The following is a 17,500-nucleotide window of genomic DNA, read 5'->3' on the forward strand; positions in this document are numbered from 1 at the left end:
CAAGACGAAAACTACTTGGAGTCTTATATTAGTAAAAAAAGAATCAAGAATGTCCTACGTAGATGACAAATTCATTTTGAGGAGAAGGAAAATCATGATTATAATATACCTTCAGCTTTTCAGCTGATATCTACATGGAGTCTAAAACTGTGGACATAACGATCCACTTCCTGGAACCCCAACGTGACAACAGAGAATAGAATGGGGGGGGGGGGTCAAAGGTCAGGTGATGTTCTCAAGGCCATGAGTGTGGAATGCAGCTTCACTTCCTGTCGCATGCTGAAGCCATTCCGCTACTCCACCATTCCACCACTCCAAGCCTGCTAATATCATTGCTGGTCTCCGGGGCCGCTGGCAGCTTTGGCTGGGCCCTAGGGGACAAAGTCACCGGAAAAGGCTCCCCCTCTCAATACATACAATGTAATGGGGACCCAATTCTGGGCCCCCTCTCTCCCTGGGCATCGGGACAAGTGAGTGTCCCCCCCCCTCCCCTGTCGTCGGTCCTGTCTGTTTTGTAGGCAGGCTTTACGTAGTGCTGTGGGTGGCATTTTTTTCTTTGCAACTGTCGCAATATAATAGTCTCAATTATTAGACAATGAAGGATTGCCTGCCAAGAAGAGCGCAGGGCTGTAGAAACCCATTATAATGTAATGATGGGGGCACAGGGCTGTAGAAACCCATTATAATGTAATGATGGGGGTGGTTAGAGGAGATTCAATACCCAAAGGTGCAACTCCTCTGTCTGGAATGACAAAAGTAAAAGCAGGTTTTGACTAAAATGTGGTAAATTAATTAATTTTATTTCTGTGATCTCACATTTTTTGTATACAGTACAGTATACACTACTTTTTAATACAGTATAACACCATAAGTGAGCATATTGTCGATCCCATGACTCACACAGTCACACACAGTCACACACACACACACATGCACGCACGCAAGCACACACACACACACACACACACACACACACACACACACACACACACACACACACACACACACACACACACACACACACACACACACACACACACACACACACACACGTGTGTGTGTGTGTGTGTGTGTGTGTGTACAGTAGTAACCAATATCCCCTGTGTTCTCTCCCTCAGGGCGTCCTCCATGCGTGGCTCCGTGCGGAGTAAAGGCCTGTCCTCCTCCTCCTCCAAGTCCCCCCGCATGGCCCTGGCCCACCGCATCAGCAGCAACATCTGGGGACAGCAGCCCGAGCAGGTGGACCACATCTTCCAGGCCCTGCGCAAGGGACTCAAGTGAGTACTTTACTGCAGTGTTTCTCAAAGTGGGGCGCAAGCCCCCCTGGGGGGCACGGAGGCATCACAGGGGGGCCGTGTGACATCTGATTTTGGGTCTTTTTCCCCCAAGGAAATTATTTCCTGTCTCTCCCAATAAGCAATACATTTTAAGCCCTCACCAACATTATATGAATTTCAATAGCATAGGAAATGAACACACGTCCCTCTTTTTTATCTCACCAGTCACCTTTCCTTTGATTCATAAAATCAGTCTGTGCGAGTACTGCTGTTGCTTGGGGGGGTGGGGACAGTAAACTAGACCTACGCAAGGGACTCAAGTGAGTACTTTACTGTATGACGATATTAGATCAGTAAACTAGACCTACGCAAGGGGCTCAAGTGAGTGGAATGGCAATTACTGGATGATTGAAAGTTTTTTTTCAGTGACTTATTATCGCATCTTCCAGGCCCTACGCAAGGGACTCAAGTGAGTGGGATGTGATGGCATCACTGTAGGACAATTGGAAGGAACCATATTTGTTTGATTACGACCATAGGTGCCGGAAAGGGGGATGCAGTGTTGCAAATTGACCTCACTTAAATTGGAACGAAGTGAGGCCGAACTCAACATTTACTTATAAAAAATGAGTGAAATTGCAGTAGCAGTACCACTTTAAAACTCGTTCCGGTGGCACCCTTGATTATGACTCAGGAAGACACAGCCCCTGGTGTTAGCTGTTACCAAAATGACAATGGCCAAGTCACAATGTATTCCTAAAGGTCCTGTGCACTGTCATAGTGGTGTAGTACTATGGTAGTTAAGTTTTTTTCAGTGACTATTACACCTTCCAGGCCCTACACAAGGGACTCAAGTCAGTGGGATGGGATGGCATCACTGTAGGACAATATGAGTCTATGCAAATATCCACATATGTTCATTTGATTGTACAGTATTTGTTTGATTTGTAACACTATATTTTAAGTGTTACATCTATTAGTACTAATACGTACAATGTTAATGCCTGTATACTGTATACGGTAAGTAATTGTACGGCATGTACTAAGCAAAATCAAACATTTGTTAGGCATATATTCTATTCATGCCAAAATAAGGGATTTATTACCAATATAACCTTAGTAAGGACCTAAAAAATGTTTGATTTTGCTACGTTGTACATTGTACGTACATATGTGTACATATGTGTTCTTATTTTGTGCGCACATATACCATTACAAGCTATCCTACCGGTATGCAAAGGAGTGAATGGGACGACACAGTCAAAAAGGCAGTGTTAGGGTCAACACTTAGAGAGTACCAAGTACAATCTAGTGGATGTTAAATCAACTTTCTAAGTGTTGACTTCACACTGCATTTTTACTGTGTATGAGTATGAGTCTATTACATGGAGATATGAATCCACATACTGTAAAGTTGAATTCCTTGCAGTAAAATTGATTGGGATTCTTGACCCTGCTTTCTCCACATCTACAGCTTTCATAATGTTTTCAAAAGGTTTTAATAACTGATGCTATGAGGAAAGTTTGGCACAAAATACCGCTTTGTATTCCATAGAGTGCATTTCATTTCATACGCTACTACTTTCATACTTCATACTACACTAAGTATATTTGCTGCTGTGTGTGGAGCAAAAAAGTACAAAAAAAGACTTTCAAACACAAGACTCGTCCTTGAACTGCTGTTGTGCTGTGCTGTGCTGTGTGCGCACCGGCGGAGAGTTGCCATGGTAATTGAGTGTGTTGTCTTGTGTTGTTGTGCTGGCGTGGCGTGACGTGTGACGTGTGGCGGTGCAGGGAGTACCTGGAGTGCCATCAGATGGAGCTGGACTTCCTGTCAAACCAACAGAGAGACACTAAGAGGAACTCCAGACTGGTGAGTCTTGCAGACATGGGAACAGGGCTGGACTGGGGGAGAAATGGGGCTCGGGAACTTTTGGATTAAAGCCCACCCCCCCCCCCCACACACACACACACACACACACACACACACACACATAATTAGCGGCGCAGAACTGACTCACCAGTGGGCCCCTCACCCTCGTGGGCCCCTATTTTCAGAAATGTATTTTTGTTTTACATTTCTGAAAATAGGGGCCCACCACGAGGGTGCAGGGCCCACCGGGAATTGCCCGCTATGCCAGATGGCCAGTCCAGCCCTGGCAGGGAAGCCAACAGGCGGGGTGGGGGGAGTAAGGGGCTAGTTGTCCCAGGCCAAGGGAGAGAAGGGGCCCAGAATTGGGTCCTCATGACACTACAACTGTACTTGAGGAAGGAAGAACCTGCTATCCCATGATGCCTTGCGACAGTGTGGCGGTTACTGAGCAAGGCAAGACCCTGGAATAATCGTGCGATAATCCTGGAAGCTACCTATTGTGACTGGGGAGCTTTTAGATTACTTTTCCCCGGCCCCAGTCAAAGCTGTCAGAGGCCCTGGGTGAGCCTCCACTAGACCTCACAGGGGGCCAGGGGGGCCATCAATTCCACTTTGCTGCGCTCCAGCTACCTCACAGGAGCAGACACTACAGTCATAACCGGCATATGCACTCACATGTGTTCACAGGCCTGTCACAACCAGCCAAGCAAACTAGGTCATTGCCCAGGCCCCCCAGCTGAAAGGGTACCCCTTGGTAATGATCGGTTACATACTTGTATTTAAGTAGCAATGACAAACTTGTGAGTGAGGGGGGGGGCATATCCTTCTTTGACCTAGGACCCCCAAACACCTTGAAATGGCCCTGTGTGTTCACAGTTGATTTGTTATATGCGATATGTTTAGACAGTCGATTATTAAATCAGATTAAAAGGCAGTTGTCTCGGAAAACACCGTAACATTATTTTTTATAGCCATTGTAAATACACATAATGCAAACAGATGCATATGTATCTATACATTTGGCATTGCTGACATGGAAAAACAATGTAGGCCTATAGGGTTTCAAGAGTGAACTGTTCTCCATGTTTTATTTCTTGGGGAAAGATGGAGCAGCCAGGAGGAACTTGCACACCACTGATGCCGATGCACAAATTATTTTAATGCATAAGGAAAATAAAGAAGGTGCTACCCAGTGAAGTGCCAAACTGAGTTTGGCACTGATGATGGTCTGAAGGACCGAAAACGTTTTGCATTTCACTGGGTAGCACTTTCTTTATTTTCCATATGTATTAAAATCATTTGTGCATCGGCATCAGTGGTGTGCGAGTTCGTCCTGGCTGCTTCATTGGATTACTTTGTGGAACCAACGCACCCTCCCGGCTACAAACATACAGGCGCGACACCCTTTTGGAGTAAATATGGGGAAAGATGGGACACTAGTATGCAAGGCCGCTGCCAGCATCGGTCAGGCCTGGGACAAAATCATAGGCGTAGCCATGGGTGGGCCTGGATGGGCCTGGGCCCGCCCACTTGACATCCAGGCCCGCCCCATCTAATTAGAAGAGAAGGCTCAGTCACACTCGGCAGTCAACTGTTGCCTCATTGAACTATAATGTCATAGCAATAATTAATAGTTTTGTCAAAATCATGTTGTTTCAGTCATATGATTTCAGTCATAGTGGACTATAAAGCATAGGGATATGGTTTCCCGAGTCATGGCTAATATGACAGTTTGTTGCTTTTCTTAATAATTTGAATCTACAGCGATTGTGTAAGAGTTGGTCTCTGTTAATGAAAGCTTGGCTTGTGTCGCGTCTGTGTTCTCGCTTTTTCAGTGCTTACTGTACCTTTTCAAACGCGGTATCACACCTATACGCTCTCAGGTTGGGCCCGTCCGTTTTTTTCTAGGCTCACCTGTTTTATTATGTCTGCCTACGCCCCTGGACAAAATCAACTAAAAGGGCCCCCCCTCCCAATATATACGTGTATATAATGCAATTAGGACTCAATTCTGGGCCCCCTTTCTCCCTGAGCCTGGGACAACTGACCCCCCCCCCCCCCCCCCTCCATGGAAACCTTTAATCATGACCCACAAATTACTTTAACCTTACACAAATGCCAAAACCTTACTCTTTATACTGTAAGCCTTTTCCGACCATTATCCTAAATTGAGGCCCACTGGCATTGACATTCTCACCTCAATGGCAGCACACAGTTGTGGTCACATACACAATATGTGAGTGTGTTCCATATCATATCATATACTATATGCTGACAAGACCACAGAAAGGATCTTGCAAAAGGCTACAGTTAACTTGTGTATACGTATTTAATGACCACATTTATGGCATGAACATTTTCCAGTTTGGTCTACTAATGTTCGCTGTTCTTGTTTCCCCCTCAGGCGTTTTTGTATGATCTGGAGAAGGTAGGTCCAATTTTAAAGTCCTCTGTATGCATGAAACCACAAGCACTCACTGCCAGCTCCTCATCACCAGATGGGGAGAAGATTCATACACAGCAAACAGGCAGTGTTAATTTAACACTTAGAGAGTAGATATAACATCTTCTAGAATATAATACATAGAGATAGTACTCTATATGTTTTGAAATAAAACTTCTTTTTTTGTACTGTGTGTATTCATCAAACCACATGTACTACTCATTGCCTGCTCTACGCCAGATGGGGAAAGGGTTCATTAAGGGCAATCATTTTCAATAAACTGTAGGATCTGCTCTTTTGTAAGTTTATACAAGAGAATGCAAAGCATGCGCTTAGAAGCAAGATCATAATACGACTCAATATTCTGGCTTGTGGAAATGTTCACGATTCTTGCCCTACCTCAAACGTAATGCGGTTTGGATTGATTCAAAACATCATCCCAACTGAATTGTTCTCCAAAAAATTGGAGTTGCCTATTGTAAATTCCATAGGGGCCAGAATACTTGGCTATTATGACACACTGCCCTGCTCTCTGATTGGGCAGAGAAACTGTGAAGGTCGGAATGCTTGGCCATTATGACACAGATCCCATGATCTTGTACGTTATGAGTCATCCTCGCCATACTGTCTTTCAGATCGAAACGATTGTGTAGAACTAAAGGCAGTATGGGAGTTCCCAGGCTAGTGTATGTAAGTCACATCATGAGAAATGATTAACCCATTTTGCCCTAAGCCCTTTTTGGGAAAGGTGCCCCCTCCCTATTAAAACCTGAATATCTCAGCCTCCGAAGCACATAAAAACATGAAATAAGTTGCAAGATAAGTTGCTAGAACCTTCCTTTTGCACTAGAATGTGTTAATTCAGCTATAACATACCCACATTTTTAATAAAACAGCTCAAACCTCAAGAACCTGAATGCATCGTGTCAAATAGTGGGGAGAGGCATGACAATGGTGATTGATCTCCGATTTCTGACAATAAACCTTGTCCTCTGACAATTGCAGGAGATTCGTGCTTTGGAGCGATACAATAGAAGACTCGAGTTTCACATCAGCAAGGTACTGTAAGCATTTCCATGACAACCAGTCTCTTTTGCCGCAATCCAGGTTTTTGTCAAGAGATAGCGTGCCTGCCATTAAGACTGGACGAATCAATTGAAACTGCAAGAAGAAAAGGTTGATTTGGAGCAAGTATTGCCAGTGTTTCTGAATATAAGGCCACTAATGGTTCTTACATTTTTCAAGTGTCAAGCAAGGACTGTAGAAGGACTGTACAAGGACTGTTGCTGTAGAATCTTAATGACCAATGCAGTATATGAAAGGGGTAATACATTAAAAATAGAGATGTCCGATATTGGCTTTTTGGCCGATAACCGATATGCCGATATTGTCCAACTCTCAATTTTTGATTGGGATATCGGCCGATACCGATGTCGATATATTTGGGTTATTTTTCCTCAAAACAAATTTTAGGTAACATTACACATCTCCTGTTGTGGAACAAAATATGCTTAATTTTATTGTATCGCCCCACTAGATGCATTCTCGAATGCAACAAAGCTTTCCAAATATTAACATCGTCTGTGCAAAATAGAAAAATAATTAAGGAGAAAAGTGTACAGTAATTCAAGCATTATTATATCGGTTTTGATAGGTCAAAAATCCGATACCGATATTGACCGATATTACATTTTTATGTATTATCGGGCCGATAATATCGGTGGGCCGATATTATCGGACATCTCTAATTAAAAACACTAAAAGGTAGGTAGGGTAGATGTCAGAGGCGGTGACTGGTGCTATTGCACGTGTGGAGCTCATGCTAAAACAATCAGGAGTCAAATCAACAGCAGCAGTGAATTGACGAAAAACAAAAACTTGGACCTCAGTGAAGAGACAACAACATACTTGCACTACTAAACATTTCCCATATGTCAGTCAGATTCCTCCCACTGTGAGAAAGGTATTGCACATGATGCTGTTGGTATTGCACAGGGGGAGCGTACATATGTTCCCCAGGTCCTATGTTCCCCTGTCTTTGTATGGGGCCGGGGAACATAGGACCCTTTTTCTAAAAAAGGGTCCTATGTTCCACGCATTGTATGTTTCCGAGTTTTCAAATTGTGCCCTTCCCAAAACCATACCTAAACCTAACCTGTCGTAATGCAATGTTTCTGAGTTGTACATTTGTGCCCTGACCAAAACTATCCCTAAACCTAACCTGTCACAGTTGCAGCAACAACCGGCGCTTTCCATGCGGCAGCAGTCTACTTGGAAGCAGTGGGGAACATAGATGAACCCTATGATGGAACCTTTTTTTGAAAAAAGGGTCCTATATTCCCCGGTAGAGGGGAACATAGGACCTGGGGAACATAGGACCCGGGGAACATAGCACCTGGGGAACATAGGGATGACCCCTGCACAGGAAGGGGAGGCAGGTGAAACACGTGCCGAGCTAGCTGCACCAAGGAGGCAAAACTAGAAAACAACTAGAATACAACTAGAAAACAAACCTAAAAGTTGTGCATTTTTGTCTGCAGCAAGTGACAACATATTGTGTCTGAACTGACAACACATGAGCTTCAAAAACAATATTGCTGAAGATTTTGTAATATGATCACTATTATTACATTATTACTACATCACACTTTGCTGACACTTTTTATCCAAAGTGACATGCAGTTATTTTACAGGGTGGTTACAGTCCCTGAGGCAATGTGGGGTTAGTATAGTATAGGTGCGGTGCTCAAGGTCACTTCAGCCATGGATGGGGGTGTAGGCATGGGTGAGGGTGGGATTTGAACCACCTCTCCAACCATTAGGCTATGCCTTATTATAATCTTTATGATAATATGATACAATATAATATTATACAATACGATAATATTATGATAATATTACGATAATATTATTCATAATATTACTTCCTGTCCATCTTTAATACTTCCCATAATGGCGGTGTCATCAGAGAACTTTTGCAGGTGGCAGCTATCTGAGTTGTAGTTGAAGTCAGTAGTAATATAACCAGAGAGAGTAGAGAGATACTTAAAGAATCTCTGATATTACTGTTTCATATTCTGTTTCATTGTCCACAGGTGGAGGAGCTGTATGAGTCGTACTGCATCCAGTGGCGTCTGTGCAAGGGGGCCATGAACATGAAGAGGGCCTTCTCCCTCTCGCCCTCCTCACGGGCGTCCAGGGAGAGCCTGATGGAGCTCCACCGCAGCCACAGAGTCAGCCTGGAGGTACAGTAGGCAGGGGCGCTTTTACGGGGTGGCACGGCCTGGAGGTATAGTAGGCAGGGGCGGTTTTATGGGGTGGCACGGCCTGGAGGTACAGTAGGCAGGGGCGGTTTTATGGGGTGGCACGGGGTGGAGGTACAGTAGGCCAGGGCGGTTTTACGGGGTGGCACGGCCTGGAGGTACAGTAGGCAGGGGCGGTTTTACGGGGTGGCACAGGGTGGCGTTTGCCTCCCCAGGTATATATTTTGCCTCCTCAGCTGCCACCCCATTTTATTTTCAATTTAAGTATCAGTTCTAGTTTTCAAACATAGTGGTTTATTCACATAAATGTGCTTACTTTATTCTCTCTGACCCACCCAAGAAGACTACTGTTTAAAACGTCCTCCGACCACACCCCCACTGGAATTTCGAAATGGTTTTGCCCTTTTTGCCAGTCGTGAGAAACACCTCGCTCTCTGCCTTCTCCACCGTCACCATCACCACCACCCAGCAGTGCTGCCAGATTGGGTGGTGCCCGCCCAATTGGGCTACTTGGGATGAGCGTCGGCTGGCAAAAACGGGAAAAATTGGCCATTTGGTGTTTTTTTAAGCCGTTTTGGGCCCATAGAAGTCAATGTAATTTGTTGAATTTGGGCGGAATTTAGCGCATTTTGGCGGTTTTTGAGAAGCTTTTGGGTGGGATTTGGTCAGACACATCTGGCAACACTGCCACCCAGCAGTTATATTTATTCAGGATCAACTCAAGCAGACAACTAGACAGCAGTTGTTTTCAACCTTTTTTGAGCCAAGGCACACCTCTTTTGAGGACAAAATGCCAAGGCGGCTGATAATAAAACCCTATTGCCTGTATGTATTAACAATGTACAGTCATTCTACAATTTTCCACGGCACACCAGATGATCTCTCATGGCACACTAGTGTTCCCCGGCGGCACAGTGGTCGGAAAACACTGGACTACAGCTTGTGTTTATTCAGGATCAGCTCAAGACAACTGGACAGGCCTCCTCATTTTTTTTTGCTCAATGTTTTTTTTATTGTTTTTAAGCAAACAGTAAACCACAGTAAACAACAGTTTTTGTAAACAACAGAATATATGATTGCCTTTCAACCCTCCCAGAACAATGCACCCCCCCACCCCCCATGCGCGCACACACACACACACACACACACACACTCACTCACATACACACACACGCACAGTACATTGGGCACAGGCACACCTAAGTGTCCCAGACCACTAGGTGACATAATGAGGCCTCATCATTTATTCAAAAAGCAGACAGGCAACTGTACATTGGCGGCTTTATGGGGGCCCAACTGGGTCAGGGGGGGCCACTGTAGGATTGGTCCTGGCCCCTCTTATGGCCCCTGCTGTACTGATATAGATATTCATTTGTAATGGATGATAAATACTATAGAAAATGTATCAAATAGTGACCTGTTTTCCGTTATACTTCATGTGCCTCTGTAAAAACAAAAACACACTGGCCCCACCTTGGCCCCCCCTTGGTAACTTTGATCTAGATCCGCCACTGCAACTGTAGTCTAGGACAGTACGGCTTATGTTTATTCAGAATGAAGACGAGGCAACGAGGCGGGTATCCTAGCCAAAAGTAACCTGGTTTCGCAGAATTCTGTGCAGTCAATACAGTCAGCTTACGGTGCATGTAACTCGAAATATGAAATATGTGGTAGCACCACAGAACTGCTCAATTCTGTAAATATCCCACGCAAGGGAGTTCATAGAATTGTGTGATAACAGGTTATGTTTATTAAGAACCCAGACTTGTGTGAATGGACACTGTCGTCTGGAGGTACGGCTTGTTCTTCAGAACTGAGACAGGCAACGAGACAGGCCTCCTAGCCAACAGCAACCTGGTCTGGCAGAGCAGTCTGTGCAACCATCTTGTCACCGTCATCCTACATGTAACTTGAAATCTGTGGTGGTACCACAGAATTGCTAACTGGAGTCTCACCAGATAAATGCTGGCCTACGTACTTCTGCCAAGCTCCTGAATGTGTTCTACTGAGCGCCACTCATCTATTTAGAACATACTGTAAGCAGGGCCGGATTAACATTGCCCGGGGCCCCTAGGCTACAGGTTGTTGTGGGGCCCCCTGAAAGGCAAATTTTCCAGGAAAAGTCCATAGACAATGTCATAATTACGAGCTAGGAGTTGAGGGCAACTTGTCTACCAGCTGTACTGAACACAATAGATAGATTTTTCAATGTTGCATTGGGTCAAAATTCTGCATTTTTTTCACTTCTGGACAATCAGGGGCCCCCTGGCAGGTGGGGGCCCCTAGGCTGCAGCCATATCTAGCCTGTGGGGGCCCCTAGGCTGCAGCCATATCTAGCCTGTGCATTTATCCAGCCCTGACTGTAAGTCGATGTGAGGGAGGCAGTTCAAGGTAGTCAAAAAGCAAATGGGAGGATTGGGATAGCTGTGTGCACATTTCCATTGATGTGACTTACCAGGGAAGTGACTGTTTTTTTTTCACAATAATGATGGCTCGCATTGATTACAACTGCGTGTTGAGTCTAACACATATTCATTCTTTAAAATGTGAACACAGTGGTTTTGAAGGCGTTGATTGGTGGCTTTACTCTGAATCGGATAATGCCTGCCTTGCCTTCTGAAATACGACCTTCAGATGACGCCAAACACATTTTGAGGGGGTCCAATATCACATTTTTGAGGCTACTTTATAATCGCATGTTAGCATAAATGGCATGATAGTCACTATAGCATGCAATCCACCAAGGTAATTACCTACACAGGGTTGTACTTTTAGCCCTGTTTACTCTCTGGGTCCCCCCTAGGGTTTGAGCGCAGTTGGCCCGGTCACGAATTCGGCCCCTTGCACGGGTCAAATCCTTCCTGTCAGGGTTCAGAGAGGCAGGCATGCGCAACCGACATCCAACTAAAGACATTAAGCAGCGATGCCAGATCCCTGGACAGAGCAAAGCGGCTACTACACACACACACACACACACACCGTACACACACACACGCGCGCGCACACACACACACACACACACACACACACACAGGCGTGCGCACGCACACACACACACACACACACACACACACACACACACACACACACACACACACACATACTAGTCTGCACAGGTCAAGCTCTCCCACCCATTCATCTCCTTCCATTCGAGTTCAGTAGTCCTGGGAGATGGTATAGACAGACCTCCAAGACGGGAGGTCAGGTTGGAGCAAGACTGGATTAAGATGGCCCGGGGCCCCTAGGCTACAGGTTGTGATGGGGCCCCCCCGGAAGACAACATTTTTAAGAATAACATGTCTACTAACTGTACTCAATACCACAGGTTCATTTTCCAGTATTGCATCTTGTCACAATCCTGCCATTTTTCACTTTTGGTCAATCAGGGGGCCCCCTGGCTGGTGGGGGCCCCTAGGCTGCAGCTATATCTAGCCTGTGAATTAATCCGGCCCTGGCGATGCCAGATCCCTGGACAGAGCAGAGCAGCTACTACACACACACACACACACACACACACACACACACACACACACACACACACACACACACACACACACACACACACACACACACACACACACACACACACACACACACACACACACACACACACACACACACATACACATTAGTCTGCAGTCACAGGTCAAGCTCTCCCACATCATCTAAAAAAAGCACACAAACATTCGAGTTCAGCAGTCCTGGGAGATGGCATAGACAGGCCTCCAAGACGGGAGGTCAGGTCGGCAGTGTTGCCAGATTGGGCTGTTTCCCACCCAATTGGGCTGCTTAGGATGGCTGTGGGCGGGTAAAAATGGCATTTAGCAGAAAAACAAACCCAATTTTTGCCATAGAAACCAATAGAATTGGGCAGGAGTTTGTGCTTCTAGGCGGGTTTTGAGCATTTTTTGGGCTGGAAATCATCAGCCTCATCTGGCAACCCTGCAGGTCGGAGCTACTGTGTGATTCAACAGCAGCATGCACATGTAGGGCCTAGACTAGAGAGACAGAGCTTTGTTGCAGAGGGTGGGCAGAGGCCGGACGAAACAGATGGCTAACATCTTTGTCAGGAGCAGAAGTCCAATCTTCATTATAGTGTGCCTTGCAAATCGCTTAAGGTGTGATCACATACTGCTCTATTTCCACCATAGTGTTGTCAAAGAACCAGAGTTGTAACCTAATATTTTGACATTATGCATTTACCAGTTCCTGATACAAAGTAATCATTTTTTTGTTACATGATATCACCAACATTTTAGTTTTGATTAGTTTGACAACACCAAATTGATCAAGGTTATCTATCCCATTAACTGCATACATAAATGAATACATTGAACATGTTAAAAGAGTTGTAAGAAGATATGCTATCACGGTTTCCATTAAAGATTCGAGAACTTGGATCTCAGACGGTTGAAAGGAAACAAGATACAGATCTTCACAAGCAAGGGGAAAAACATGTCTCCCCAGATATTTTTTACTCACCATTCAAAAATATTGTGAGTGTTATGAGTCATTACATTCCTCAAAAATGCCTTATCTCTCCTCCTTTCGCTTCACGAGTCATCGTTTCATCAATGGATTTAATTTATATTGCAATAACAAACTTGTCAGTTTAAAGGTCCCCAGCAGGAGGTCTACAAGACTGTCATAGATGAACAGTTCACTTGAAGGACAAAGGCCAACAGACAGACACAGCGTGTTCTGTTGCCATGTCAACTGATTGAGATCTGATGCTCTGCTTCTCTCTCCTCCCTTCTCCCCATCTCCTCTCCTCTCCTGTCCTCTCCTCTCCTCTCCTCCCCTCTCCTGTCCTCTCCTCTCCTCTCCCCTCTCCCTTATTCTCTCTTCTCCTCTCCTTTCCTGTTGTCTCCTCTCCTTTCCTCTTCCCCTCTTCTCCTCTCCTCTACCTTATTTTTGTCTCTCCTCTCCTCTCATCTCCTCCTCTCCCCCTTTCCTCTCCTCTCCTCTCCTCTCCTCGGCCCGTCTGAGGATTCCTCTCCTCTCCTCCCCTCTCCCCTTCTCCCCCTCTCCTTTCCTCTCCTTGCCTTCCCTCTCCCCTTCTCCTCGCCTCTTCTTCCATACTCTCTCTTCTCCTCTACTGTTGTCTCCTCTCCTTTACTGTTGTCTCCTCTCCTTTCCTGTTGTCTCCTCTCCTTTCCTGTTGTCTCCTCTCCTTTCCTCTTCCCCTCTTCTCCTCTCCTCTACCTTATTTTTGTCTCTCCTCTCCTCTCATCTCCTCCTCTCCCCCTTTCCTCTCCTCTCCTCTCCTCTCCTCTCCTCTCCTCCCATCTCCTCTCCTCTCCTCCTCTCCTCTCCTCTGCTCTCCCCTCTCCTCTCCTCTCCTCTCCTCTCCTCTCCTCTCCTCTCCTATCCTGTCCTCTCCTCTCCCTCTCCTCTCATCTTCCCCCTCTCTTCACCTCTCCTCTCCCTCTCCTCTCATCTTCCCCCTCTCCTCTCCTCTCCTCCTCTCCTCTCCTCTCCTCTCTTCTCCTCTCCTCTCCTCTCCTCTCCTCTCCTCCTCTCCTCTTCTCTCCTCTCCTCTCTCCTCCCCTCTCCAGGACATGTGTGTGGTGGAAGGGGAGCTTGAGATTCTCCTGGGTGAGCTGCAAATCAAAATGAAAGGTAATACAACCACCAGACATGCACAACACTTTCATAATGGTAATAACAATGCAATCAACATTTATTTCGTAGAACATGTTTTTCAATTATTATTATTATGGTTATTTCTAGTCTCTGAAACATCTTTGCCCCCCCCCCCAACAGGCTTGATAGGCTTTGCACGGCTGTGTCCAGGGGACCAGTATGAGGTAAGACCTACTGCATGAGCTGTCCTCCTCTCCGCCCTCTAAATCCTTATCTGTCTTCATCTGGCGTGGAGTGCTTCTCATTAGCACAAGGGAACACTCTGGGCCAATACAGGATTTTTCCGATAATAACTCTTTTAAAAATGCAATGCTTGGAATTTTATCAGAGTTACACTCATGTTGTGACCCAGGTTGTTCTGACACTCGTTGACTCGTTTCCCAATTCCTCTTTATCATGCGGTGTACTATGTGAGACCTATTACACATTGGCTTTCAAACGCAGACGTCCTTGAAATGTTAGAATGGAATAGAAAAGAGCCAAATATTTTATCATCAACATACACATGTACGTAGGCCTACAATGTGGAATATGATTATTCACCATAAAGATGCATTTTAAAAAGCATGTCATGTATGACCATGCTTTCAGATTAACCCATTGATGCCTGATGTTGCGTTGCGCAACATTGGCCCTGGCGCCTGGAGCTGCATTACGCAACATTCAGGCTCATGAGATTGGAGACAACTTAACAAATTAAAAGATGAATGAGATGAATGAACACATTCTAATGAAAAATGGAGGTCTTAGCCCTTCAATGCAAGTTAGTGCATATTTTTATGTGCTTCAGGAGCTGAGATATTTAGGGTTTTATAGGCTGAGGGCAACTTTTCTCAAAAAGGGCTCAGGCTTTCAGATTAAAAGCCACCAAGGCAAACGGGTCACCGAAGAAGCTGTGCCATTAATTAACTTAATGCTCATGACGTCATATTGTGATGCTTGCTTCACCTTATCTCAGAGCATTAGTTTATCTTTTTTGGCCAATTTGCTTGCGTCACCCAATTCGCAGACTCTCCAGGGAAATAATGGCTGCTATCAAACAAAGTAGATACGCACTCAGCGCTTCTAAATAAACAATCTGGTGGGGAAAGAATCTGCTGCCACACGGATGTCTATTTTGCGTAATTTATTTTTTCAGTGCAGTAAGACTAACGTTTTGACATGTGTCTTCATCAGAGTCTGATGAAAAAAAGACATTACACAAAATAGACATCCGAATGACTGCTATGATATCACTTAGATCTGATCCCTCCTTGAGTCCATGTTCCTCGTCTTGGTGTGCAGGTAGTGATCCAGCTGGGGCATCAACGCTGGCGGATATGCGGCAAGATCCAGGCGGACGACCGGCAGCACTGGGATGAGGAGGAGATGATCTTCCTCCCCCACATCCACGAGAACTTCGAGATAAAGGTGAGAGACGATGCGCGCACGGCGTCCAACCTACTGTATCTCTTTCCCCATGTTTGCCTTTCTTTGTGTCATTTAAAATGCATGCTTACACATGCACATGAATGTATGCACGCAAACACACACACACACACACACACACACACACACACACACACACACACACACACACACACACACACACACACACACACACACACACACACACACACACACACACACACACTCACACGTGCGCGCACACAAACACACACACAAACACACACACACAAACACACACACACACGTACATGGAAACAAACTTAGAAAAACGTTTTTGTGTTTTGTGGACTCACTCACAAACACACACACACACACACACACACACACACACACACACACACACACACACACACACACACACACACACACGCACACACACACGCACACACGTAGGCCTACATGCAAACAAACACACTTAGAAAAACATTTTTGTGTTTTGTAGACTCACTCACACACACACACACACACACACACACACAGTTGAATAATGTGAAAACAGTACACACACACACACACACACACACACACACACACCCACACACACACACACACAGGCCTGCGCAGTGCGCACCTGTCCAAACAGCATGCCCCTATGAAGGTCAGGCGAGGCGAGGGGGCCGTGATGACAGACGACTTCCAGCCTCTTGTAGTTCTTTGGAGCCTCTGGCAGCCTCCTGCCTTTGGCACTCCATGCTGCTTAGAAATACAGTACCACAATACTACACAAACACTCAACTCTTAGAAATACAGTAGTACACAATACTACACAAATGCTCGACTCTTAGAAATACAATACTACACAATACTACACAAACACTCAACTCTTAGAAATACAATACTACACAACACTACACAAACACTCAACTCTTAGAAATACAGTACTGCACAAATGCTCAACTCTATACACAAACCAAATGCTCAACTCTAGCCTAGATAATACACATTCAAGAAAATAGTTAAATGGTCAGTGTGCTGGAGTTTTTTCAAATTACCATATGAAAATGTGACAAGACTCAATAGTATGACATGTGATCATAACATGCTGCTTAGAAATACAGTACCACACGATAGGGCTGCACAATTAATCAGAAAATAATCGAAAATCGTGATCAAATCATGAAATCGAAGTCGTGATTTTAATCGTGATTTAATCGTGGCAATAGTGACCTACCTTTGAGAGCGTCCTTGAAGCCAGAACATACTGACAGGCTGGTGTTTCTGGCCAGAAATCTGTACACCTTAAGTTTCATGCTATTGCCTTTACATAATTATTACAATTCATTTTATTTTGCTCATCCCGTATATAATTCATTCTATAATTTTCAAAAAAATCTGCAAAAAATCAATAATCGTGATTAATAATCGTGATTACGATTTTGACCAAAATAATCGTGATTATGATTTTTCCCATAATCTTGCAGCCCTACTACACAGTACTGCACAAATGCTCAACTCTATACACAAACCAAATGCTCAACTCTAGCCTGGTAATCCACATTCATGTGGGTAGAGGGGACGCAATACTGTTTAGCAATACTAGGCAAACCAA

The 17,500-nt window shown here is 45.0% G+C and overlaps 1 protein-coding gene across 1 annotated transcript in view; it reads left to right on the forward strand.

Moving 5' to 3' along the window:
* ripor3 (RIPOR family member 3) overlaps positions 1 to 17,500 on the forward strand; it is a 96,109-nt gene that overhangs the window by 47,493 nt on the left and 31,116 nt on the right. The window contains exons 3-10 of the mRNA XM_063214796.1: positions 1,119 to 1,277; positions 3,072 to 3,150; positions 5,555 to 5,578; positions 6,599 to 6,652; positions 8,689 to 8,838; positions 14,415 to 14,478; positions 14,623 to 14,666; positions 15,787 to 15,912. Of these exons, the coding sequence (XP_063070866.1) occupies positions 1,119 to 1,277; positions 3,072 to 3,150; positions 5,555 to 5,578; positions 6,599 to 6,652; positions 8,689 to 8,838; positions 14,415 to 14,478; positions 14,623 to 14,666; positions 15,787 to 15,912 (700 nt within the window). The remainder of the gene's footprint in view (positions 1 to 1,118; positions 1,278 to 3,071; positions 3,151 to 5,554; positions 5,579 to 6,598; positions 6,653 to 8,688; positions 8,839 to 14,414; positions 14,479 to 14,622; positions 14,667 to 15,786; positions 15,913 to 17,500) is intronic.

Source organism: Engraulis encrasicolus, chromosome 14, assembly GCF_034702125.1.
Source record: "Engraulis encrasicolus isolate BLACKSEA-1 chromosome 14, IST_EnEncr_1.0, whole genome shotgun sequence".
NCBI lineage: Eukaryota > Metazoa > Chordata > Actinopteri > Clupeiformes > Engraulidae > Engraulis > Engraulis encrasicolus.